The sequence below is a fragment of the Choloepus didactylus genome, chromosome 10 (assembly GCF_015220235.1).
Source record: "Choloepus didactylus isolate mChoDid1 chromosome 10, mChoDid1.pri, whole genome shotgun sequence".
Lineage (NCBI taxonomy): Eukaryota > Metazoa > Chordata > Mammalia > Pilosa > Megalonychidae > Choloepus > Choloepus didactylus.
In genome coordinates, this window is record NC_051316.1 from 31,151,525 (window position 1) to 31,179,412 (window position 27,888).

At 39.5% G+C, this 27,888-nt stretch overlaps 1 protein-coding gene and 1 pseudogene across 2 annotated transcripts; both read right to left on the reverse strand.

The window, feature by feature from the left end:
• Positions 1 to 2,974: 2,974 nt before the first annotated feature.
• Positions 2,975 to 26,563, reverse strand: ISCA1 (iron-sulfur cluster assembly 1). 2 transcript variants are annotated; one of them, XM_037798095.1, is made up of 4 exons: positions 26,393 to 26,552; positions 9,731 to 9,784; positions 6,483 to 6,588; positions 2,975 to 4,675 (listed from the first exon to the last, which is right to left on the reverse strand). In XM_037798095.1, exons 1-4 carry the CDS (start codon positions 26,471 to 26,473, stop codon positions 4,527 to 4,529), a joined length of 390 nt encoding a protein of 129 aa, XP_037654023.1. In that variant the 5' UTR covers positions 26,474 to 26,552; the 3' UTR covers positions 2,975 to 4,526. The 2 variants fall into 2 exon arrangements, with proteins under 2 accessions (XP_037654023.1, XP_037654024.1); XM_037798096.1 differs by lacking the exon at positions 2,975 to 4,675 and adding an exon at positions 4,790 to 5,739 and having other exon boundaries at positions 26,393 to 26,563.
• LOC119505370 lies at positions 10,306 to 12,530 on the reverse strand (annotated as a pseudogene).
• Positions 26,564 to 27,888: the final 1,325 nt, after the last annotated feature.

Genomic DNA, 27,888 nt, shown 5'->3' on the forward strand with positions numbered 1-27,888 from the left:
TTTAAACTGGAGGATTATTGATGGTAGAGCCCTTTTTACTTCTATTTTTATCTTTTTTTTGAGTAATGAAAATGTTAAAAAATTGATTGTGGTGATGAATGCACAACTATATGATGATACTGTGAACTGACTGTACACTTTGGATGACTGTATGGTATGTGACTATACCTCAATAAAATTGCAAGAAAAAAAAAGAAAAATAGCAACATTTCCTGAGATTTTAATATGGGACAATGAATCTCTAATTGTGTTGAAACTCTCATTTCCCTAAACGCATGCTTTGATCAATAATCCATTAACACATTATTCCTTTTGGCACAGAGAAAGGTTAAAGGGACAAGGTATTGAGCATCTACTCTTAGCTGGTTGCTGTTTATGTGTAGTTCGTTCACTCACTGAACTTCCCCAAATTCTGACATTGCTCTACAGAAGGGGAAACAGCTTCAGAGAAATGACCTAACCCGTGCTGGGGGACACGGCTACAAAATCAAAGAGCCATGATTCAAACCCAGGTTATGTTTTCCCCCAGACCTACGTCTTTCCTTTCCAGCATCCTGCAAATCGTGTTTATCTCATATTTGTGTTTCTTCTGTGTTGACGCTGTCCATCTGGCCTATGTCACATCTGCTCTGAGGCTCAAACGAGATTACGGTGAGTTCAATTCCTTTGGAGTCTATGAGGGTCCTGACAACTGTTAGATGGGTGGGAATTACTAGGCAGCTTAACATCACAGGGTTTCTATTTCCTGATCTCTGTTATCAAAACATAACAAGAAAGATATTTTTTTTTTTTTTGGTATTTCCTGCTGAATGAAACCTAGCAAGTACCAGAAATCTCTTAGAGGTATCTGATCTTGTAGAGATTTTTCCATACCACACCCCTTTCTTTTCCGAGAAAAAAAAAATCATTCTCCTTGGTCCAGTGAGAGATGGACTGGGAGATGTTCTGTCACAATGAAGCCCAGCAGGCCCCTCTTCTGAGTTTCTTTAAGGAGTATTTTTAACCACACAGTGGCCTGAGCCTCTCAATTCAGCATCCTGTTATGGAACAGTGGACTTCTAACCATGGTCATAAACCCCATCAGATCTATCTGTACCAAGGATCTTATCTCAGCATCTGATGGTCTCTGTGATGCACGAAGGTGCTGTCAAATGACCTTGTGCAAGGACACCCAGGGAGGAGAGCTTGGATGAAGGCATATGAGGCAGAAGGGACTGAACCTTCCTGGTTAAAGCTAAGGCTTGCACAATACAGCTTTGATATGACTGTAGAATAGTTGCTTTGCCAAAAATAATTAAGAAGTGCCTGGTGCTAGGTGAGCATCAAAGAAGTGACAGAGCTCCTGTCCTCAAGAACCTTTCAGAATTGTGGAGACAAAAACCAAAAAACCAGTACACATATTGTTACAGTGTGGTTAACAAAGAGCCACAAAACAAGGCCGTTGAGATTGCTCTGTTAATTGGGTCTCTCTGATTTCACCAGCTAAATTGTCCTCACATTGGTCTCTCAATAGGTTCCTCCTGTCCTCACCATACAGCCTGATCCATGCTCCACATTGCAGCTAGGTGGATGGATGAATCCCTTGCAAAAATTTTTAGTGGCTCCCCAACACCTGCAGAACTTACCGAAAGCCAAATGTACCAGGCCTCCTTCCTACCTTCTCCATTCTTACCTGTTGGCCTTTTCTGACCTCACAGTCTTCTCTGAGCCCTTAATCTCTCCATATACGATATTGTTTCAAACCTCTTTGGTTCTCCTCCTCAGCTTTCTTATAAAAGACTTGGCTCAGGTGTCAAAACCTTTAGGATACTTTTTTATGAAGTGCACCCTGTCTGTGCACAGCAGTCTTGGTTCTTATTATAACAAGAATTATAGCACCACTGCTGGGTCATTGTTGAACCCAGCATCTGGAGGCAGGTGACATGGGCTGTTAATTCTGACTTGTCCACTTATCATGTTAGCTTAGGCAAAACATTTACCCATGCTATGTGGGGTACGTTGAATTATGTACTCCAATGAAAGACATTTTCTTAATCTTAATCCAAGTTCCTGTGGGTGTGAACTCAGGTCTAAATAGGACCTTTTGAAGATGTTATTTTTAGTTGAGGTGTGACCAACTGAATCAGAGTGGGTCTTATATTACTGGATGCCTTATAAAGAGAAGAGACCAGAAGCCAGTGGAAACTGGAAGAACAGACACAAGGGGAGATCCCCATTTGATGGAAGGCAGAGGAGCAAGCCAAGGTACCCCAAGGATTGCGGCAAGCCAGCACCAGAATGCTACCGACTTCGTGGAGAACACGTGGTCTAGCCAATGCCTTGGTTTTGGACTTCTGGCCTCCAAAACAATGAGGCAATAAATGTTAGTTGTCTAAGTCAACCCACTATCTGGTAATTATAACAATAGATTGGCAAACGAAGACACTGTCCCTCAGTGTTGTCTATGAAAAAGATGGTAGTCAGACCTACTTTGCAAGACTGTTAAGGTTCTGTTGATTAAAACAGCTCCCAACATATAATAAATACACAATGAATGCTAGCTGTTAACAACTTACCATATTGATGGTCTTCATTGTAGCCCGCCTCTAAGATCTCTGAGGTCAGGAACTGTCTCTTTATCTATGAAACCCCAAGGTTGACGTAGAACAGACATTAACTGTCAAGTCTTCCTGGAGGAGGTAAACTTAAGGGTGGAGCTGGTTGGTGACAGAGGGAAAAGGCATTCCTGGTACGGATAATGACACGAACTAGCTTGAAGTAGAGGAAAACAAGGCTAATGGGAGGATTATAACTCTGGAGATGAGAGCAATTTGAAATGGTTCTCTCTAGGGGTGGCATGGAAGAAGCAGCAACTAAAACTCAGGTGGAGAAAAATCCTGAGGCAGGGAAGTTGGCTGGAAAAATATGGCAATTATTTCTCAGTAGCTATAGCTGTCACTATCCCAAACCCTTCTCCCTCAAAAAGGAAAGGCAATTTTATGATCACAAAGAAGCCACACTATTTTTATTCACAAATCAATCCCTATACACATACAGTATTGCACAAATCATAAGTGGATCAACAATTATATTAATGATACAAACTCATGAGCATTTACAGAAAACTGCTGTTCCAGGTTTGGTGCATTCTGTGCCAGGTACTTGAGTGAATATGACAAATAAAGGAACTGGGATGCTACTTCAATCCATGAGAATTAGCTTTCAAAAAAAGTGTATTTGCCATCTCACTATGTCAAACCCAGGAAAAACGATAGCTAAACGACAAAATGAATACTGTTAAAGAAAATTTGGTGATAAAAACACTAACTTAAAATGCTAAGTTTAAAATTTTAGCAATAGGGTTTAAGATCCAAAAAGTAAAGCACACTGGGAATTTTAAGAAAAGACCCCCAAGTTCTGCTTCATAATTACTACTACTTTCTAGAAGAATGATTCTGGGCCACCATAACATATTCCATGCTAGTACAAACCACTGTTTCCTGGTTTCATGGAAGCAGCAAGATGGTAATTCACATAAATGGGTTTTAAAATAAGACTGACCATTCAAAAGAAAATAAAAACTTACATGATCTTCATCAAATTACTAAAAAATTTTATCAAAATGTTGACCAGAGAAGCCAGATCACCATTTAACTTTCCTGACTAAGAGTGCAGGGAATGCATCACTTACAGTGCGGAGACCTGAGGTTGAGTCTTGGCACCGCCCTGACTTGCAGTGTGAGGTTGGACAGGTTGCAGACTCTCTGGAGTTCTGCTTACTCAGCTACAGAACTGAGCAGGGCATGGGCTAGATGGCTTTTAAGAGACCACTCAACTAAAACAATCTAAGTCAGTTTCAACCCCCATTTTGAGAAGACACTTAGGGTGGTAAAAGAAATGCATTAAGAAACAAGTGGTGGAGTATTTTCTATCTTTTGTACCATCATTCGGTTCTAGGAAATCTTTGCCGGAAACTTTCATCTAGTGGCTGGCACTGTTCAGGGAAGGTAAGTGAGGCATTTGGCAATGGCATTTTTTATTAAAGCGTAAAAGGCCATGCCAAATTTGGGCAGAAAAGCAATGCACTACCACATTACTACAAGCAGTCAGGATTTCTTGCCTCTGAATTTCAAGAGCCATCAATCTGGTTGGGAAAATGTTGAGGGAGGTACACAATTCAAGCCATTTGATAGAGATCTATCTGAAATCCTACCACTAAGGCAACTTCATGAAACTGGTTCCAATACAAAGGATACAAGAGAGTTAAGTGAAGGTTAGGATTTTTCTTTTTCTTTACAGAACAGAAAAATGATCCAAGGAGACTAATGGCTTTTCATTTTTCATCCTCTAATTAGAATACAAATACTACTTCTTGAATTCAACACACTGGCCCTCATTTTCAAAATGCAATACTTTATTTCCTCATAAGGCAGTCATACATTGGAAACCTTGAGAACGTGACAGTCACATTATTTCTTTAGTACTAAAGTCCCAGGTCTTCCAGGAGCATCCCTGGAGCCTACACCTGAAGGAGGAGTCCTGGGGTGTCAAATATTAAAACTTTCTCCACAGCCACAAGTTCCTTTGATGTTTGGGTTATTGAACACAAACTCACTGGATAATTTGTCTTCTACATAGTCCATTTCTGTTCCTAAAAGTGTTAGCTGTGCTTTCTTTTCGATGAACACTCTGACTCCTTGGGGAAAAGAAAATGTGTGTCATAGAAACTCTGCATGTCTTATGGAACCTGCCAATTCAAAGCACGAGTGAACCTGAAATAGTAACCACTAACAAAAAAGTCAAAGAGGAAGCTTTTGAGTATGTTTCATTATTTCCTTTTAAAGAATTAAGTGCTCAATTTCCTGTCTGTCCCCTCTTTCTCACTTGATAATCTATGTCAAAAACAAGTAGATCAGGGTAGACAGTTTTAGACAAGTAAATTCCATAACAGATCTGTGTAAAACTAGAGTTTTCCTTTCATAAATGAATATTTGTAGTGGCATTTTTGTAAAGATGGCATCAGTAAAATTTATGAAAACCCTGCGGGGCATTTTCTATATGCACGGGACACTGCCAAGCCTAGAGACATGCGAAAGACCGGGGCGTGATGGGGCTACTTTAGTAAGACTAACGAGTACACAGCAATAGTTCTGTTCTGGTTATGGGCTGGAAAAATGGTAATAATCTAACTCCCTAGTAATTATGTATAGGTAGAGTACAGCATTTTTGTAGATACCATCAATTTGACTATAAAAGTAACCAAGAAACCAAGATGAACTATCTAAAGAAAGCTTTCTTCCTTACAAAAAATTGAGCCATTATTGAAACATAAACCATACATAATTCTTAGATCGTTTCTTCCTTAAGATGACAATCTTAAGGTATAAAACAGTTTATGAGTTTATTTGAAGAATAAATGTTTTAAAAAATGTCTTTGTTGGTTGGTAACTTCAGTTTAATAAAAGGAATCCTCACTTAGGAATCCATGCCTCACGTGTAGCAAGGTCTGCGTGCTAGCTAATAACATACCACCAATGTACAAAACCATCATAGCAAAACCCGTGACACTGAAATTTCCCCCGAATTGTAGCATTACTTGATTGGCAATACAGAACCGACAACATTGTCAGTTCCTCAAAAGCGTGAGCTGACATTACTTATTCGACACAGATGTAAAACTTCCCCTTCAGGCAAAAAAATGGTTGATTGGTTCGCTTTGAAGTTTTAGCATCTTAAAACCTTTCTGGACACAATGAAGACCTGAAATAAACAAGCAAGCCTATCACTTGGTCATTAAGAGCACAGCCTCCGGGAGTGCCCTTGATTGGGTTAAAATGCTCGCTAAACTGTGTGATCTTAGGCAAACTACTTAATCTCTATATGCCTCAGTTTCTTCACCTAAAAAATGGGGATAATACAGTACCATATGCCTTCTGTTACTGAAAAAGTTTATTAAATACTCACCATCTTCATTGTGGGATTGACAAAAACTTCTTGACCAAAAGGGGAAGAAATATGAAACAAAACAAAGTTTCAGTGGCTGAGAGATTTCAAATGGAGTCAAGAGGTCATTCTGGAGGTTATTCTTATGCATTATATAGATATCCCTTTTTAGTTTTTAGTGTACTAGAATAGTTAGAAGGAAATAACTGAAACCATTGAACTGCAATCCACTATTCTTGATTCTTGAAGACGATCACATGGTCTGACAGTGTGATCGTAGAAAACCTTGTGGCTCATACTCCCTTTATCCAGTGTACGGATGGAAAAATGGGGACAAAAAGTAAATGAATAATCGGGGGGGAGGGATAAGGGAGAGGGACTGTTTTGGGTGTTCTTTTTTACTTTTATTTATTTTTTTGAGAATAATGAAAATGTTCAAGAAGTGAATGTGGTGATGAATGCACAACTTATGATGGTACTGTGAACAACTGATTGTACACTTTGGATAATTGTATAGTATGTGACTGTAACTCAATAAAATTGCAAAAAAAAATATTCACCATCTTGAACAACTTCTTCATCAGAATCTCCTTTTGTCTTCGTATAATCTAGAGTGTAAGAAAGGCCATTACAACCCCTGGTTCGGACGCCAACTTTCAGACCTACCTGAAAAAAGAGTGGTAAAAATAAACTTAGCTTTAAAGTGTTAACAAGATTAAACACTAATATCAATAAAAAAAAATGGCTGGCTATTATTAATCATTTTCTCATAAGCTAGAAAGTAAGATGAATATTAGATGCTGGCTATAAAATGTCCCTGTAGAAAGTACGCAATGGGGAGCAAAGCACTAAAAAGAATTAACCACTGAACAAACATCATTATAACACTAATGGGGATCCAGAAGGAATAAAAACCAATTAATAAAGAAACAAAACAACACAGAGAAGAAAATGTACAATTACTATTACCCTAACAAAACAGCTCATATGGTTTTTACATATTTTCTTCCAATTCTTGCCATATATATAATCTGAACAGTTTTAATTATAGCAATAACAAAATTTTATTGTTTTTTCCACTTAAGACATCATTTTTCCATGTATTTAGTCTTTGTAATTATTATTTACATGTAATGCCTACATAATATTACACTGTACTGATGCCCATTAATAACTTCACACTCACTATTGGATATTTAGGCTGGGAATATAATTTTCTAAGGGAGAGTTCTAATTTCAAACATGAATGAACCTTGAAGACCTCGTGTTAAGTGAAAATAACCCAGACCCAAAAGGACAAATATTGTACGATTTCATTCATATGAAATAATTAGATTATGTAAATTTATAGCCAGAAAGTAGAATACAGGTTACCAGGGGCTGGGAGAGGGTAGGAGAGGGAATGGGGAGTTGACGCTTGATTGGTACAGAGTTTTTGTTTGGCACGATGGAAAAGTTTTGGTAATGGATGGTGGTGATGGTGGCACAACACTATGAATGTAGTTAATAGCAGTGAACTGTGTATTTGAAAGTGGTTAAAACGGGATATTTTAGGTTGTATCTATGTTACCAGAATAAATATATAACAATCCATAGAACTGTACAACACAAGAATGGACCCTAATGTAAATGAACCCTAATGCAAAATGTTAGTAACAAGGAAAACTGTGTGTGTGGTGGTGGATATATGGGGACTGTACTTTCTGCATGATTTTTCTGTAAAAGTACAACTGCTCTAATTTAAAGAAATGGAAAAAATTGTTAAAAAAATGAATAATGATTTAAAAAAAGAAGAAAATGAAAACTATCTGATGGCAGAGATGCCTACCCAGAAAATTGGACTTTCTTAAAATTGTGTCTGCCCCACATCATTCTCTGAGATGTTTTCTGGGGTTCCCCTATGGCGAGGGTTTACAAAGGTTCTAGGCCCTCACCTGCAATCCTACTACTTGTGTACAGGGGCCTTAATTCTCAAATACCAGAAAGCGAAAGACTGCAGTCAATACAGACATAAGATGCGATCAAGCTGCACTTTCTAAATTATCACTGTTAATGTAATTTTCTAACAAGACTTACCTAATATCTAAATTTTTGAGTCTTTCTGCTTTTTCATTTAAGTATACCGTAATTGTATTATGATAAAAAAGTATTATTTCACCAAGAAGATTCTGATTCTTTGAAAAGCAGCACTGCGAAACTGCTTCAGAAAAGCAATCATGAAGTGGGAAGAAATTTGGAGAAATGTTAAAATGTCTGGGAACACAGATGTGCCAAAGTATAGTCTCTTCTGTAATTAACAAGGAGATGGAACTCTGTTTTTATTCACCTTCAGAGTGACTGCTGAGAGAATGTGTGAGGGGATTTCACCTATTCAGTGTGATTAAAAATTGCCTAGTTGAAATTATGGAGCCTATGTCATAAGTATTTGTTTAACCTAGTTTTCATCTTTGTAAACAGGAGGACACAAACAAGCAGGAAGTTTGAATATTAGGAATGGATCTAGACATTAAAATTTAACTTAATATGATTTATAAAGGCGGTTCTGAGGTGAAAAGGAGCACTGAGGGATTAAAGAGTATGTAAAGGTACAGCTTTAGGTAACTGGAGTTTCGAAAAAGGACTGCTTGTATCCAAACTACATCTGATGAAGTGTTTTGCTTTCTCCTCTTTATTTCAATACAAATAAACAAACACATTACCCCTCAAATCTACAAAGCTAAATCCTTATTTTATTTGGTTAATTTATACTCTAGTCATTAATCAATCCAAATTGAGTTGGAACACTGATATGCTTTAGCACTTACTAAATGATATTCTTAGTAGGGAGGTGCTAGATTTCCTTGTTACATTGCAATATAGGTTGTACAACTGAACTTAGAAACTGCTGGGTAGTCTAATTATTCAACTGCCATAGCCTATTATTTCAACTAATTTATATGTACTACACTGGCAATTAAGAACGCATAAAGATTCCGATCATGCATACACCTCTTACTCAACAATTTCACACCCAGGAAGCTATCCTACCTACATGTACTAAGACACACTTATAGGTTGAGAACAATGTGCCTGGCACATGGTAGCCACTAAATAGTTAGTAAATGATATCTGTGGCAATACTGAATGAAAATACCCTAAATGATCCTTAATATGGAGGACTGGCTAAATAGATCAAAACTGTTTGACGGATATATTATATGTTCAAACATGAAAAAGAATGAGGCAGCTCTTTATATAATAGTGTGGAAAGATTTTCAGGATATATTACTAGGGGAAAAAGCAAAGTGTAACCACAGCATGTATAGTATGCTCTCATCTGAGTAAGCAAAGAAGAGACATACATACAAATATAATCTAGGTGGTGATTCTCTACCTGGCCCTCTGGGGAGAAATTTTTGGTTGTCACAATTCAGGAGGGGGTGTTACTGGCATCTAGTGAGTAGAGGCCAGAGATGACACCAAACATGCTACAGTCCACCCCAAACAAAGAATAATCCAGACCAAAATGTCATCAGTGATGAGGCAGAGAAACCTTGGTCTTGGCCTGTGCAATGTATGGACTATCTCTGGAAGAACACTAAGAGGTTGCCTTTTGCATGGGACAATGATGATGGGGAGTCTGGGTGAGAGAGAGACTCCCTTTCCATTGAATTTCCTTTGTATTATTTGAATATTTTAAAATCATGAGCATATATTACTTTTTAATAAAAACCTATAATTAATGAAAGCATACTATTTATCATAAGATAAATTCATTCTGAAGATATAACTTCAGTTTTCTACTAAATATTTGATGTGTTTTACTTACATGTTCAGGCTTATCTTTAAGAAGCTGTTTTATCTTGTTTACTGCTGAAGGTGTCTGAAAAAAGAAAATGTTATTTTTAGCTACAAAATTTGCAATCTTCAAAGCCTCCTATTTCCTAGCCTTTAAGACTGTTCAACTTTAGCTTTAGCAAATTCATGTGATGAATTTACGTTCCATCTTCCCAAGAGTACTTTGTGGATTTTATACATAAACACATGCAGTCTACTCAATTCAAGGCATTCTCTTCTATGTTTTAAATTATCTGCTAGCAAAACCCTTTTAATTATTTTGTGCACCTTTTAATTCATTATATAGGATTTTCCATTTTTAACAGTTAACATTCTTGTTGACACAGAAACTTACATTATCATTATACAATGGATGAAGGGAGTACATGGGGAAGAATCAAGTAGAACTTCAAGACTGCCCCAAGAGTTGTTAAACTACCATATAAGCTTGCTTTATTGTGAAAACATGAACAAAAATACAAAAGCATAAGCAAAAAAAAAAAAAACAACAAAAAACTGTACTCAGAAAAAGTATCTCAGAAGAAAAATCTAAACATAGGTCTTTATTTTACAACATGTATAATTTTACAAAATTTATTAAAACTAACACAATTCATCTACAAAATACTAGCAGATTTAGAGCAGTCATTTAAAAATCTGGTAAGTACTTTAAATAAAGAATGTTAAGATGGTAAAATTACCTTAAACAACATTTGCATCAACGAATCTAGCCTACTAATTCAGGCTGAGCATTTACTCTCTGAAGCATTTCTTCAGGTATGCAAAAAACAGGACTAACAGGTTTAATCTGTTCTTCCCCCAAAAGTGATAGTCCAGCAATTCCAAATAAAGTATGAAAAGGATCCATCATATATCCTGGCCTGTCTGCAAATCCTCCAGTTTCTTTACCATGACACGCCAAGATGAAACTCTGCAGTTTCCCTTCATCAATCCAATGAAGACTTCCAATTATCTTTAGGGAAGCCAACCCACCATGAATAGCACACATCTTATAACTTCTCTGGCCTTCCACTGAGTCCACCTGATGGTAACTGCTGTTCACAAAGCCACCAACCCAGTAAATCAGAATTTACTTGAAGCAACTGACTAGTAATAACCAGGAATCCTATGCAACAATAGACCCACCCAGCATGGGATTCAGAACCTGGTCTGCAACCAAATCCACCACCAAAGTTCATATAGAACAAAACAAAATCGATTGCCTTTTTCAGTCTAATAGCCTCCAGCTTCCCCAGCAGAGCCAGTTGCCACCACACAGAAAGAAAATCTCCAATAAATTTTTCCCCATATGTCTCCAGCAAAGGACCCATAATCTTTCTGTAGACTTTGAACACATTACACAAATTTACTTACGTAACATTATCATACAGAGTAAAAATCTGGACAGCATTAACAGTGTACAGAAGATGAGGAACATGTCCAATACTTGCACTTATTCCACCACTCATGTTGGCATGCCTGATTAAATTTCTTTTCTATTCATGTGATGAAGTTGTCCCATGAGATCCATTACTGTGAAACCCCAACAGATGCTACTTATTCTCAAATACTCAAACACAGAGTACTCATAATCATCTTTCTTTGAGCTCTAGGATGCGAAATAATTTGCATGTTTCTCCACTAATAGGGCGTCAGGTGCAGCTGGCTTGGTAACAATATCCTTTTGCCATGTGTCCCTTCCCAGTCAGCTCCTGGTTCATCCAGACAGCAGAACTCACCGTGTCTCTTAGTCTTGCTCCCCCCATTCCAGGTTAGCTTTCTGTCATAATCTCTATGGTACTAGCTATGCACATCACATGAGTAATCTTCTCCTGCAACTTCTATTTTGTTCACCTATTGTATGCCCAGCAAAGGTATACTGTCTGAAACATGGAAGGCACTCAAATATTCAATGAATGAATAAAATGAAAGCCAACCTTCAGGTTTCTTCCTGTTCATTATTATTTTCCCTATTGCCTTCTGCTTATCCCAAACCTATTTCAAATCTATCAAAATCCATATACAGAGAAAAGGGTGGTACCAACATCAAATAACCCAGGATGTGCTTTTCTTAGTAGTCCCACCAAGCGCTTACACAGAGTCTAAATGTTGATTAAATAAACATCTAAGAAAATCTAGAGGCGCAGAACCAAGCTGGTCACCAACAGAAATAGGAAAAGGAAGTTCTTCAGGAGAAATGCTATTCAACCTAGACCTGTGGTTCTCGAAATGAGAAAAACACCTCACAACACTATATGTGTACAGGTCAGCAGTACCAACCCTACTTCCTCCGGAAGGCGGCTGTTCTTTAGAGCCTTGTTTGCATTCCCAGTCCATGTCCTAGATGTGCCCCAGTTGCACTCAAGCTACCTGGCTTCTTTGACCTTTAGTCCCTTATTGGTAAAATGGGGATAATAGTCCCTTCTCCTCAGAATTCTTGTGAGGATTAAATAAACTAATTCTTGAAAAGCATTTAGAACAGGGCCAGGCACAAAGAGCCAATATAAGCCAGATATTATTATTATTACAATGATGAAATTATGAAGAGATTATGTCCTTCCTACTTCAGTTAGCTCCTCTACTGGCAATGCTATGCCTGTCCTCCAGTATTGTGCACTGACATTTCATTGATTTGAGGAATCCCATAGTCTGGATATTATGACCTATGACTTGGTGGTAGCCGCAGCTAGAACTCAAAGCTCTGGTGAGGGGAGCAGGCCCAGCAATGGCCCTGGAGTGTGCTCTCCTGCTCTGTCTGGGTAAGGGCTCGACTAGATGAGGAATTTTAAACAGTTTGGACCCAATTTAGAACGGTCATGAAACCAATTTCGAAGGCTGAGACAAGCATTTTTAAAAAACATTGAAGTAGAAAAGAAAATAATGCACTGCACTTAATAAAAGCAAGTGTTGTTTAGTGCAACTTTTAAATTAGCTATTAATATATGGTAAGTGTGTGTACATATTTTTATTATTGTGGCACTGTAAAAAAAAAAGTTATAAAAAATCACTACCAATAGGTCAGTCTCTAAAGGCTCTCTCCCATGATTCTGTCAGAACAGGAGGGAAGGACCCAAACAAGACACATACAGAGAAAAGGGTGGTACCAACATCAAATAACCCAGGATGTGCTTTTCTATGCAGGGAGAAAAGGAGGAAATGTTGAAGTGCAGTATAAACACTTTGTTGATGTTCTCTCTTGTGGAGATCATAGAACATCAACCTCAAATAGTTACGGAAATATTTATGAAAAAAAAATTTCTATGTGCTCATTCACCCTTTACTGATCGACAGTAAAAACCAGTTTTCCTCTCTTTCATTTCTAAATTTTCATGGTCATATTTTCTATGTGAGTGCTGAAGAAATTAATCTAGTAACTGTCAAATAAATTATTTCTGGAAAGTTAAAAACAGACATAACCATGGGAAAGTATTTGTGGAACTAAAATCCAATGCATAGGGGGCAAGATGGCAGACTGGTGAGCTGTAAGTTTTAGTTACTCCTCCAGGAAAGTAGGTAAAAAGCCAGGAACTGCGTGGACTGGACACCACAGAGCAATCTGACTTTGGGCATACTTCATACAACACTCATGAAAACGTGGAACTGCTGAGATCAGCGAAATCTGTAAGTTTTTGCGGCCAGGGGACCCGCGCCCCTCCCTGCCAGGCTCAGTCCCGTGGGAGGAGGGGCTGTCAGCTCCGGGAAGGAGAAGGGAGAAGTGCAGTGGCTGCTCTTATCGGAAACTCATTTTACTGATTCAAACTCCAACCATAGATAGACTGAGACCAGACACCAGAGACTCTGAGAGCAGCCAGCCCAGCAGAGAGGAGACAGGCATAGAAAAAAAACAACACGAAAAACTCCAAAATAAAAGCTGAAGATTTTTGGAGTTCTGGTGAACATAGAAGGGGGAAGGGCAGAGCTCAAGCCCGAGCTCAGGCCCTGAGGCGCATATGCAAATCCCGAAGAAAAGCTGATCTCTCTGCCCTGTGGACCTTTCCTTAATGACCTTGGTTGCTACGTCTATTAGCATTTCAATAACCCATTAGATCTCTGAGGAGGGCCGTTTTTTTTTTTTTTTTTAAATCCTTTTTTCTTTTTCTAAAACAATTACTCTAAGAAGCCCAATACAGAAAGCTTCAAAGTATTGCAATTTGGGCACGTCAAGTCAAGAGCAGAACTAAGAGAGCTCTGAGACAAAAGGCAATAATCCAGTGGCTGAGAAAATTCAATAAACAACACAACTTCCCAAGAAAAGGGGGGTGTCCGCTCACAGCCACCATCCTGGTGGACAGGAAACACTCCTGCCCATCGCCAGCCCCAAAGCCCAGAGCTGCCCCAGACAACCCAGTGTGACGGAAGTGCTTCAAATAACAGGCACACACCACAAAACTGGGCGTGGACATTAGCCTTCCCTGCAACCTCAGCTGAATGTCCCAGAACTGGGAAGGTGGAGCAGTGTGAATTAACAAAGCCCCATTCAGCCATCATTTGAGCAGACTGGGAGCCTCCCTACACAGCCCAGCAGCCCAGAACTGCCCTGGGGGGACGGCACTCACCTGTGACATAGCACAGTCATCCCTCAACAGAGGACCCGGGGTGCACAGCCTGGAAGAGGGGCCCACTTGCAAGTCTCAGGAGCCATACGCCAATACCAAAGGCTTGTGGGTCAGTGGCAGAGACAAACTGTGGCAGGACTGAACTGAAGGATTAGACTATTGCAGCACCTTTAAAACTCTAGGATCATCAGGGAGATTTGATTGTTAGGGCCACCCCCCCTCCCCGACTGCCCAGAAACACGCCCCACATACAGGGCAGGCAACACCAACTACACACGCAAGCTTGGTACACCAATTGGGCCCCACAAGACTCACTCCCCCACTCACCAAAAAGGCTAAGCAGGGGAGAACTGGCTTGTGGAGAACAGGTGGCTCGTGGACGCCACCTGCTGGTTAGTTAGAGAAAGTGTACTCCACGAAGCTGTAGATCTGATAAATTAGAGATAAGGACTTCAATAGGTCTACAAACCCTAAAAGAACCCTATCAAGTTCAGCAAATGCCACGAGGCCAAAAACAACAGAAAATTATAAAGCATATGAAAAAACCAGACGATATGGATAACCCAAGCCCAAGCACCCAAATCAAAAGACCAGAAGAGACACAGCACGTAGAGCAGCTACTCAAAGAACTAAAGATGAACAATGAGACCATAGTACGGGATATGAAGGAAATCAAGAAGACCCTAGAAGAGCATAAAGAAGACATTGCAAGACTAAATAAAAAAATGGATGATCTTATGGAAATTAAAGAAACTGTTGACCAAATTAAAAAGATTCTGGACACTCATAGTACAAAACTAGAGGAAGTTGAACAACGAATCAGTGACCTCGAAGATGACAGAATGGAAAATGAAAGCATAAAAGAAAGAATGGGGAAAAAAATTGAAAAAATCGAAATGGACCTCAGGGATATGATAGATAATATGAAACGTCCAAATATAAGACTCATTGGTGTCCCAGAAGGGGAAGAAAAGGGTAAAGGTCTAGGAAGAGTATTCAAAGAAATTGTTGGGGAAAACTTCCCAAATCTTCTAAACAACATAAATACACAAATCATAAATGCTCAGCGAACTCCAAATAGAATAAATCCAAAAAAACCCACTCCGAGACATATACTGATCACACTGTCAAACATAGAAGAGAAGGAGCAAGTTCTGAAAGCAGCAAGAGAAAAGCAATTCACCACATACAAAGGAAACAGCATAAGACTAAGTAGTGACTACTCAGCAGCCACCATGGAGGCAAGAAGGCAGTGGCACGATATATTTAAAATTCTGAGTGAGAGGAATTTCCAGCCAAGAATACTTTATCCAGCAAAGCTCTCCTTCAAATTTGAGGGAGAGCTTAAATTTTTCACAGACAAAGAAATGCTGAGAGAATTTGCTAACAAGAGACCTGCCCTACTGGAGATACTAAAGGGAGCCCTACAGACAGAGAAACAAAGACAGGACAGAGAGACTTGGAGAAAGGTTCAGTACTAAAGAGATTCGGTATGGGTACAATAAAGGATATTAATAGAGAGAGGGAAAAATATGGCAAACATAAACCAAAGGATAAGATGGCCGATTCAAGAAATGCCTTCACGGTTTTAACGTTGAATGTAAATGGATTAAACTCCCCAATTAAAAGATATAGATTCACAGAATGGATCAAAAAAAATGAACCATCAATATGTTGCATACAAGAGACTCATCTTAGACACAGGGACACAAAGAAACTGAAAGTGAAAGGATGGAAAAAAATATTTCATGCAAGCTACAGCCAAAAGAAAGCAGGTGTAGCAATATTAATCTCAGATAAAATAGACTTCAAATGCAGGGATGTTTTGAGAGACAAAGAAGGCCACTACATACTAATAAAAGGGGCAATTCAGCAAGAAGAAATAACAATCGTAAATGTCTATGCACCCAATCAAGGTGCCACAAAATACATGAGAGAAACACTGGCAAAACTAAAGGAAGCAATTGATGTTTCCACAATAATTGTGGGAGACTTCAACACATCACTCTCTCCTATAGATAGATCAACCAGACAGAAGACCAATAAGGAAATTGAAAACCTAAACAATCTGATAAATGAATTAGATTTAACAGACATCTACAGGACATTACATCCCAAATCACCAGGATACACATACTTTTCTAGTGCTCACGGAACTTTCTCCAGAATAGATCATATGCTGGGACATAAAACAAGCCTCAATAAATTTAAAAAGATTGAAATTATTCAAAGCACATTCTCTGACCACAATGGAATACAATTAGAAGTCAATAACCATCAGAGACTTAGAAAATTCACAAATACCTGGAGGTTAAACAACACACTCCTAAACAATCAGTGGGTTAAAGAAGAAATAGCAAGAGAAATTGCTAAATATATAGAGACGAATGAAAATGAGAACACAACATACCAAAACCTATGGGATGCAGCAAAAGCAGTGTTAAGGGGGAAATTTATAGCACTAAACGCATATATTAAAAAGGAAGAAAGAGCCAAAATCAAAGAACTAATGGATCAACTGAAGAAGCTAGAAAATGAACAGCAAACCAATCCCAAACCAAGTAGAAGAAAAGAAATAACAAGGATTAAAGCAGAAATAAATGACATAGAGAACAAAAAAACAATAGAGAGGATAAATATCACCAAAAGTTGGTTCTTTGAGAAGATCAACAAGATTGACAAGCCCCTAGCTAGACTGACAAAATCAAAAAGAGAGAAGACCCATATAAACAAAATAATGAATGAAAAAGGTGACATAACTGCAGATCCTGAAGAAATTAAAAAAATTATAAGAGGATATTATGAACAACTGTATGGCAACAAACTGGATAACATAGAAGAAATGGACAATTTCCTGGAAACATATGAACAACCTAGACTGACCAGAGAAGAAATAGAAGACCTCAACCAACCCATCACAAGCAAAGAGATCCAATCAGTCATCAAAAATCTTCCCACAAATAAATGCCCAGGGCCAGATGGCTTCACAGGGGAATTCTACCAAACTTTCCAGAAAGAACTGACACCAATCTTACTCAAACTCTTTCAAAACATTGAAAAAAATGGAACACTACCTAACTCATTTTATGAAGCTAACATCAATCTAATACCAAAACCAGGCAAAGATGCTACAAAAAAGGAAAACTACCGGCCAATCTCCCTAATGAATATAGATGCAAAAATCCTCAACAAAATACTTGCAAATCGAATCCAGAGACACATTAAAAAAATCATACACCATGACCAAGTGGGGTTCATTCCAGGCATGCAAGGATGGTTTAACATAAGAAAAACAATCAATGTATTACAACACATTAACAAGTCAAAAGGGAAAAATCAATTGATCATCGCAATAGATGCTGAAAAAGCATTTGACAAAATCCAACATCCGTTTTTGATAAAAACACTTCAAAAGGTAGGAATTGAAGGAAACTTCCTCAACATGATAAAGAGCATATATGAAAAACCCACAGCCAGCATAGTACTCAATGGTGAGAGACTGAAAGCCTTCCCTCTAAGATCAGGAACAAGACAAGGATGCCCGCTGTCACCACTGTTATTCAACATTGTGCTGGAAGTGCTAGCCAGGGCAATCCGGCAAGACAAAGAAATCAAAGGCATCCAAATTGGAAAAGAAGAAGTAAAACTGTCATTGTTTGCAGATGATATGATCTTATATCTAGAAAACCCTGAGAAATCAACGATACACCTACTAGAGCTAATAAACAAATTTAGCAAAGTAGCGGGATACAAGATTAATGCACATAAGTCAGTAATGTTTCTATATGCTAGAAATGAACAAACTGAAGAGACACTCAAGAAAAAGATACCATTTTCAATAGCAACTAAAAAAATCAAGTACCTAGGAATAAACTTAACCAAAGATGTAAAAGACCTATACAAAGAAAACTACATAACTCTACTAAAAGAAATAGAAGGGGACCTTAAAAGATGGAAAAATATTCCATGTTCATGGATAGGAAGGCTAAATGTCATTAAGATGTCAATTCTACCCAAACTCATCTACAGATTCAATGCAATCCCAATCAAAATTCCAACAACCTACTTTGCAGACTTGGAAAAGCTAGTTATCAAATTTATTTGGAAAGGGAAGATGCCTCGAATTGCTAAAGACACTCTAAAAAAGAAAAACGAAGTGGGAGGACTTACACTCCCTGACTTTGAAGCTTATTATAAAGCCACAGTTGCCAAAACAGCATGGTACTGGCACAAAGATAGACATATAGATCAATGGAATCGAATTGAGAATTCAGAGATAGACCCTCAGATCTATGGCCGACTGATCTTTGATAAGGCCCCCAAAGTCACCGAACTGAGCCATAATGGTCTTTTCAACAAATGGGGCTGGGAGAGTTGGATATCCATATCCAAAAGAATGAAAGAGGACCCCTACCTCACCCCCTACACAAAAATTAACTCAAAATGGACCAAAGATCTCAATATAAAAGAAAGTACCATAAAACTCCTAGAAGATAATGTAGGAAAACATCTTCAAGACCTTGTATTAGGAGGACACTTCCTAGACTTTACACCCAAAGCACAAGCAACAAAAGAGAAAATAGATAAATGGGAACTCCTCAAGCTTAGAAGTTTCTGCACCTCAAAGGAATTTCTCAAAAAGGTAAAGAGGCAGCCAACTCAATGGGAAAAAATTTTTGGAAACCATGTATCTGACAAAAGACCGATATCTTGCATATACAAAGAAATCCTACAACTCAATGACAATAGTACAGACAGCCCAATTATAAAATGGGCAAAAGATATGAAAAGACAGTTCTCTGAAGAGGAAATACAAATGGCCAAGAAACACATGAAAAAATGTTCAGCTTCACTACCTATTAGAGAGATGCAAATTAAGACCACAATGAGATACCATCTAACACCGGTTAGAATGGCTGCCATTAAACAAACAGGAAACTACAAATGCTGGAGGGGATGTGGAGAAATTGGAACTCTTATTCATTGTTGGTGGGACTGTATAATGGTTCAGCCACTCTGGAAGTCAGTCTGGCAGTTCCTTAGAAAACTAGATATAGAGCTACCATTCGATCCGGCGATTGCACTTCTCGGTATATACCCGGAAGATCGGAAAGCAGTGACACGAACAGATATCTGCACGCCAATGTTCATAGCAGCATTATTCACAATTGCCAAGAGATGGAAACAACCCAAATGTCCTTCAACAGATGAGTGGATAAATAAAATGTGGTATATACACACGATGGAATACTACGCGTCAGTAAGAAGGAACGATCTCGTGAAACATATGACAACATGGATGAACCTTGAAGACATAATGCTGAGCGAAATAAGCCAGGCACAAAAAGAGAAATATTATATGCTACCACTAATGTGAACTTTGAAAAATGTAAAACAAATGGTTTATAATGTAGAATGTAGGGGAACTAGCAGTAGAGAGCAATTAAGGAAGGGGGAACAATAATCCAAGAAGAACAGATAAGCTATTTAACGTTCTGGGGATGCCCAGAAATGACTATGGTCTGTTAATTTCTGATGGATGTAGTAGGAACAAGTTCACTGAAATGTTGCTATATTATGTAACTTTCTTGGGGTAAAGTAGGAACATGTTGGAAGTTAAGCAGTTATCTTAGGTTAGTTGTCTTTTTCTTACTCCCTTGTCATGGTCTCTTTGAAATGTTCTTTTATTGTATGTTTGTTTTCTTTTTAACTTTTTTTTTCATACAGTTGATTTAAAAAAGAAGGGAAAGTTAAAAAAAAAAAAAAAGAAAAAAGACAAACAAGGAAAAAAAAAAAAAAAGATGTAGTGCCCCCTTGAGGAGCCTGTGGAGAATGCAGAGGTATTCGCCTACCCCACCTCCATGGTTGCTAACATGACCACAGACATAGGGGACTGGTGGTTTGATGGGTTGAGCCCTCTACCATAAGTTTTACCCTTGGGAAGACGGTTGCTGCAAAGGAGAGGCTAGGCCTCCCTATATTTGTGCCTAAGAGTCTCCTCCTGAATGCCTCTTTGTTGCTCAGATGTGGCCCTCTCTCTCTGGCTAAGCCAACTTGAAAGGTGAAATCACTGCCCTCCCCCCTACGTGGGACCAGACACCCAGGGGAGTGAATCTCCCTGGCAACGTGGAATATGACTCCCAGAGAGGAATGTAGACCCGGCATCGTGGGATGGAGAACATCTTCTTGACCAAAAGGGGGATGTGAAAGGAAATGAAATAAGCTTCAGTGGCAGAGAGATTCCAAAATGAGCCGAGAGATCACTCTGGTGGGCACTCTTATGCACACTTTAGACAACCCTTTTTAGGTTCTAAAGAATTGGGGTAGCTGGTGGTGGATACCTGAAACTATTAAACTACAACCCAGAACCCATGAATCTCGAAGACAGTTGCATAAAAATGTAGCTTATGAGGGGTGACAATGGGATTGGGAATGCCATAAGGACCAAACTCCACTTTGTCTAGTTTATGGATGGATGCGTAGAAAAGTAGGGGAAGGAAACAAACAGACAAAGGTACCCAGTGTTCTTTTTTACTTCAATTGCTCTTTTTCACTCTAATTATTATTCTTGTTATTTTTGTGTGTGTGCTAATGAAGGTGTCAGGGATTGATTTAGGTGATGAATGTACAACTATGTAATGGTACTGTAAACAATCGAAAGTACAATTTGTTTTGTATGACTGCGTGGTATGTGAATATATCTCAATAAAATGATGATTAAAAAAAATAAATAAAAATAAAAGCTTATCAATATGTGGTTTACAAAAAAAAAAAAAAAAAAAAAAAAATCCAATGCATAGTCTTGGTTTGATGCTGGCAGGGTCAAAGGTGCAGACTGATACGCAACTACATGCTCTAAAATCCAATGGAGACTGCACACTTCTAGGGCAATCAGCCCTAAATATTTTTATTTCTAATAGATTCTCTAAATTGTCTATTTTGGTTTTACAAAATAATAGATTTTCTTCTTTTCTCGACTCTTGGTAGAAAACGCTTACATTGTAATGAAAGCAATTCATGGAGAATGGTTCCTCTACTACACCTTACACAAAGTAGTTGATGTTTCCATCTCATACTGAGAAGCACTGAAGGGAAAAATAACATTAAACAGGAATCTATGAGCCTAGGAGCTGTTGCTATAGGAACAAAATTTTTCTCTGTCAGGTGAAAACCAAATAAATTCCCTTGGGAGAGTGTTACTAATGATGGATAATCCACTACTGAGGGCTCAATCAAGTGGAGAGATGTAGGTCTTACAATATTCCAAGTGGCTGATCTGATTTTCAGAACAAACTAGAATGACTTAACAGGGAACACTTGGGATTTTTTTTTTTAATTCTAGATATAAAAAAGCACTTTTTGTATCTCAGTACCAGGCAGAAGCAAAGGCTCCTACTTTGTTCTCAGTCAGTTTGCATACTTTGGGAAATAAGGTAACATCTTCAACAAAACAACATGCTGCACTCCTAGCAGCTTCCCTTCCATTTCAGGGCACTTCCCAAAACATCTAAGAAACTCATACTTTTCCAAGAAATTCAGGTACAATTAATGATTGCGTATCATCCAAGATTTGGCCTATGAATTAAAAATTAAGAGATTCTTAAAAACCAGTTGTTTTTAAATCTATTCATATGTAAATCACAGGACATGACATTCTTTAAAGTGAAAGAATACCTTTGAGATATTTTAGCCCTTTTTAAAAAGGAAAATTTATTTGCAAGCTCTTTTGTTGTTAAATTATGGAAAAAGTCACTGTAGCTGAAAAGCATCTGATAGTTCATAGCAACACACTTTTACTTTATCCAATGTTCCTATTCCTTGTAGCAGAAACTTTTGATCCTCAATACTCTATTTTCTTAAGTAATCCCCCCATCTCGGGTAAATTTCATTTTTTGCTGTTTAGGAAAACAAAATTAAGTTAACCCCATGATTATGTATTCTAAAAATGTGTCAACACTACAAACTATTTTAATTTCATTAAAAATCTGACATTGTAATGTTTAAAAGATGGTAGATAAATAGCAGCAAACGAAAAAAAGCTGCAGTACATTTTGTTTAACTTATTCTTTAACAATGTGGCTGGCATTATGATGTTGTTTCCCTTTTGTCTTTTGTACATACACAGCATTAGTAATCAATAGTATATATACATAATGTAGCTTATGTTTAAAAAATTTAATATATCATGTTTCTCATTTGATGCACAGTAACAAACATACATTCACCATTTACTGAGTGCCTTCTAGGCAGTCAATGATTATATGCATTATCATCTTATTCTTACAATTCTGTGATTTAGGTATTAAGGAATAAATAATTTGCACAAGGTCACAGGGCTAGTAAGTGAAAGAATAGAGCTATGACTCCAAAACCTTTTTTGTTTGTTTTTATCATTATTTACAATGACTATATAACATTTCACCAACAGGGTTATTTCTTTAACCATTTTATTTAACCAATTTATTTAACCATTCCCTCATTGTTACCCATTTAGGCTACTTCCAATTTTCCTTCCAATTGCTTTCACATAGAAATCCAGCTAGTGCTTGTGGACACACTTCTGCTCATTGTTCCAAAGGATTTCTGGGATAATCCTTCAATGAATTAACAGCTCTTACTGAGCCTTCTCAACCAGATTCCACAAGAGCGTTAAGCCCTAATGCCCTAAGATATCCACTGCACATAATCAACTTCAACTTTTCTCTGTGCATCTGGAAAGATACTGGATATGTACCACCATCCTCTCACAGTATTTTAGTTGAGAAAGGCTGCATTACAGAGATAAAGAACAAGCACAAGACATAGTCACTACCTTACAAAAACCGTAACGTGAAAAATTAACAGAAGCAGTACAGAGCAAATGGAATAAAATTCAGAGAAGGTGGGATAGAGCAGGAGTTGATTATGGTGAGAAAAAGAAATTCGCTAAGGAATTTAAGTCTATGTGTGTGAGAAATCATTTCAGTCTCTGAGGGATTAGAGGTGAGAATCAGCAAGGCCCATGTAACCTGCATAAAATCTGAAGTAGAGATTGTATATTGGGGGTACAGAACAACTCTATTTAAGGAAAACTTGTTTCTTAAATCCATTTGTAGTACAAAGTGACACTCTAAAAGTTACTAAGACTAATATATGAAAGTTATGTTTTAAGAGAGAACTGTAAAAATAGTACTGATTCTTGCTTCTTTTCAGTGTTCTTAAAATATTTACCCAAAGGAAATTTCATTTGCTTTCTAGTCTACTTACACTAATAGCTGCTTTATGCACAGCTGTGGGTACATCCCTAATCCTAAATTAGGACCGCACAAATTTTGACTTGCACAGTGACTATCTCTTTTAATGAAAATAAGTCTCTGTCAGCAGGGTAGCCTTAAATCTTTGGGTTCTTTAATCACATCTTATGCTGGCTCCTATAAATTCAATTCCATCTGTTAACCCCTGGGTGTGTAGTAAAATGGAAAGTGGGGAGAAGGGGGATATGTCACTGTCCTTGGACATTCTCTGCAGGTTCCTAAGGGTGCACACTTTGATGTGGTGGGTCAGAGTCTTAAAGCCTTCCATCAAGGCACCATCTCTAGTTGGCATAAAAATTTCATGGGCAGCCTGTCACCAGTTTAAGACCTTCTCTCTGGCAAACCACCAGCCTTCTCCTGGATTAACATTTGTTAATGCTGATATTTGTTGACATCAAATCATTTTTCCTTTCATCCACTACTTTTCTTCTTTCTCACCTCAGGAAAAGTACACAGGGACAGCACTTGTCAAATGTTACAACATGTCAAATTCCCATTATCACCCCATATCACCAGGTAGCATTTATCTTTTCCTACCAGTTTTACTCAATTATCTCTACTTTTTGTTTGCTCTCATCTGTCTCCGCTCATTAGCTCTTTGATCACCTCACTGCTTCTGCACTTCACAGAACATGCTGGGGTTAAAAATGTTTGCAAAACACTTGAAAACTAAGCACAAAGAGCATAAAAGCCATAGTGTCTTGAGACCAAGGAACATAAGCTAGGATAAAAATTAATGCAATAAAACTAAAGTTGGCCATTGGTGGAAAGCAGTGCTGAGGTTTTTTTTTTCTGCTGGCACTAGCTTCTAAGAAAGATCACAAGGAAAGGATCTTTCCTTTCTCAAGTCAGCCATATAATTAAGTAGAATGAGTTGAGACAAAAGACTCCAGAAAATTAATCCAGAGGCAACAGGGAGGCCTCGTGAACCGAATATTCATATGATAAAGCAGTGTTTTTTTAGCAGAATTAGCCTAAGTGGTGACGAGTACTGAAGCAGAAGGGAGTATGATTGGATAGAGACCAGGTCTGAGATGTGTTATCCTCAGAAGAGGTGGCAAAGGCCTAGCCTAGGACTATATCCCTGGAGGGCAGGAACTGTATATAACTATTTATTTCTAGTCCTAAAACACAGTATGTTTTGATAATTGTCTGCTGAATGAGAAGGAATGGAGAAGAAGGGGATGACTCAGACATCTTGAAGGAACAGATAACATGTCAAACAGTGATGGAGAAAGAAAAGGCAAAAAAAAAAAAAAAAAAAAGTCTCTCCCACGTTCTAGCTCTACCATTAGCAGTGACAATTCTCTTGAATTTTGAATAACTTGTTTTTTTGCTGAGACTGAAAAGACACACAAAGTGAATCATGCCCTCCTCCTTTTGTCTAGTTCCTTGTGATTTGAAGACCTTGAAGAATTCTAAGAGCAAATGGCACACACTTCCAGACATGAAAACAGGCCCATGGTAGAATTAATATAGAATACAGTCCCATATAATCAGGATAACCTCTTTAAGGGCCCAAAACATTTATCCATTATAAAAATGAATTCTCTCACTTGATTACAATTCTCCTCTATTTTGGTATGACCTTCTGGCAATAGGCCTTATTCACAGCATTAGATTGAATGGAGTCCATGACTCAATTTAAATAATGGATTTCCAAGTCTCTAGGTGCTGAATACCTGCACAATTTAACTAAATGCAGGGTGTGTGAAGAAGAAACGATCATAAGTTTTCCTATGAAATTAATCTCTTTCAAAACTGCAAATACAAGTGACGGCTTAATGGAATACCGGGTTTCCTTTCAGGGTGATGGGTGATGAAAATGCTTTGGAACCCCACAGGGGTGATGGTTGCTCAGCACGGTAATATACACAATGCCAATGAATTGTACACTTTAAAATAGTTAATTTCATGTTATGTGAATTTTCCCTCAGCTAAAACACACACACGCAACCAAAAAACCTGCAAACCACACCACAGCTGGGATATTGCATGCAAGGTAAATTCTTTAAGTTTTTGTCTTATGGATTCTGGTGCTCTTTGACTGTGATTGACTTTCCGCCCAGAAAACACGGTAAGCTCACTCAAGATAGAAATCTTTATCCTTCTTTCTTCTTTGTAAGAAACCTACGACAGCCAGGGATTGCTGGGGGCACGGAGGGTGTTTCACTACCCACGACGCCCCCTGTGCACCGCAGCCTCCGTCCCAGCAATGGTGGGGGAGGTGGGCTTTGTTTCGGCAGCTCTCACTGCTGACGCTCACGGTATTTACGATGTTGTCATTCAGCGAGCTTTGCCCCTTCCGAAGCACCTCAAGGGAAGGAATTCTGATTTATTTACCCAAATATACCCGGCATTTAGCACACTCAATCCCTAAGTAACCTCAGTCAGCAAGCAACAGCAGGATGGCAAGACCCTCAAGGAGCAAGGCTTTAGGGTCGTCCTTCTGCTCTGATGCAGGCGGCGCAGCAACCCGGCGGGGGTCAACTCCCACACGCCGCCTCCCCTCCTCCTCCCTCTCGCGGGCCGACGCCCGCAGGGCCTGCTGGGAAACGTAGTTCCCTCGGGGGCGCCCCGCGGGTCCCAGAGCAGCCCCGCCCGGGACTTGTTTACCGCCCCCCAAGAGGGAGCCGAGAGGAGGTGGTGGCGACGTGGGGGCTGCGCAGCGCGACCTGGGACCCGGCGCCCGCCGCTCCACCGTGCTCGCACCCCCTGCTCCGCACTCTGTGCCACCCTGACCTCCCTTGGCGGGGGCAGAGGTGAACCAATGTCACAGCCAGGCCGCGCACCCCGGGCACTCACCAGGGTGAGGGCGGCCCGGGTGGGCTGCAGCTTCCTTTTGCTCACAGCCCGAACGGTGGCCCGGACTAATGAAGCCGACATTTTGGCCGCCCCGGTGCCTCCGGCCGGAGCTCGGTCACCTCAGCCTCTCTCCATGGACACAGCGGGCGCATTGACGCCACAAGCTGCGGCGCACGGCGCCCCCCAGGCCCCGCCCCGCGCCGGGCCCGCCCCCGCTGCCCCCATTGGACGGGTCGCGTGAGTGACGGACTGGGAGGGGCGCTGGCGCCGGGGTTTGGCCACCCGTGGGTGTGCTGCTTTTCCGACTGTGCCCCGAGGCGGGCCAGCGGGAGGCGGGGAAGGAAGGTCGTCAGCGCCCGAGGACAGGGGCTAGGAGGATGCGAAGTCACCTTTGGCCTCGTGGACTCCGGGGGCGCTTCGCTTCACCACCTGCCCTCGGGCGCCACCACCTCCTTTTATCCTCCCTACAACATACACGTTAATGGGTCGTAGAGGCTTAGAAGGAGCACCGGAGTAGATGGCTCTCAAAGGCAGAATAGTTCCGATGCCGAGACAGCCACGTATATTTTCATTCTTCCTTTTGGTCCAGCTAGAAATTACCACAGAATAGTGTAATAAGTACCCCCCACCCCCACCCCCTCCTCCACGCTGTACTGCAAGGGACGTTGAAGGAAGGGGGATGCTGACTAATGCAATCGCCTCTAGTCGAATTTGGAACTCAATCCCACTGTAAGCTGTGACTCGGCAGCACTGAATACGCGCATGTATAGCAAGAATCAATAAATGTTCACGTTACAAACGATTTAGGGACTTGATTCTTCCTGTTAATTCAGCAAATACTCCTGAGCACCCAACATGCACCAGGAACTGCCAGCAGGCCCCGGGCAGACACAGGAAGGGTCCGTGCAAACGGAGGGTCCAGGGAAGAAAAGATCCTGATCAGGGTTAGCGGATGGAAAGAAAACATCAGAGCTGGCGGCATTTCTCCTGGAAATGCTAGAGGTAAAGGGAAAAAGGGAAGGGGTTCTGTGGAATGGTGCTGGGCGAGTAATGGTTCTTGTTCAGTGTTTTGACATGGAAAAAACTAATCCTTGAAACCTATTTTTAGAACTCAATTTTTCTTTCATCCCTTCGAGCTTCCAGGGTCGGAAAGGGCAGTTCAAAATTGCCGTTAAGTGAGTGTCTCCTGCTACGGAAATGCAGTGGCATTGACAATGAAAAGACGATTACTTTTTCCTACCCCTCCGCTGCACATAGTAGAAACTGGGGGATTTACAGGCTTTGCTTCTTAGCTTCATCGTTGACTAGTGGGGTGACTTGGAGTAACCATTTTACTTCTCTTCTCACGCCCTTCCTCATTCAGATATTGTAAGGATTAAATGACAACATTTGAAAAGCCCTTAGAGGAGTGCCTGGCATATAGTATCACTCAATAAACGTTGCTGATTGTTAATGGATGTTCAAAATGACATGCATCATTTTTTCAATTATTGTGC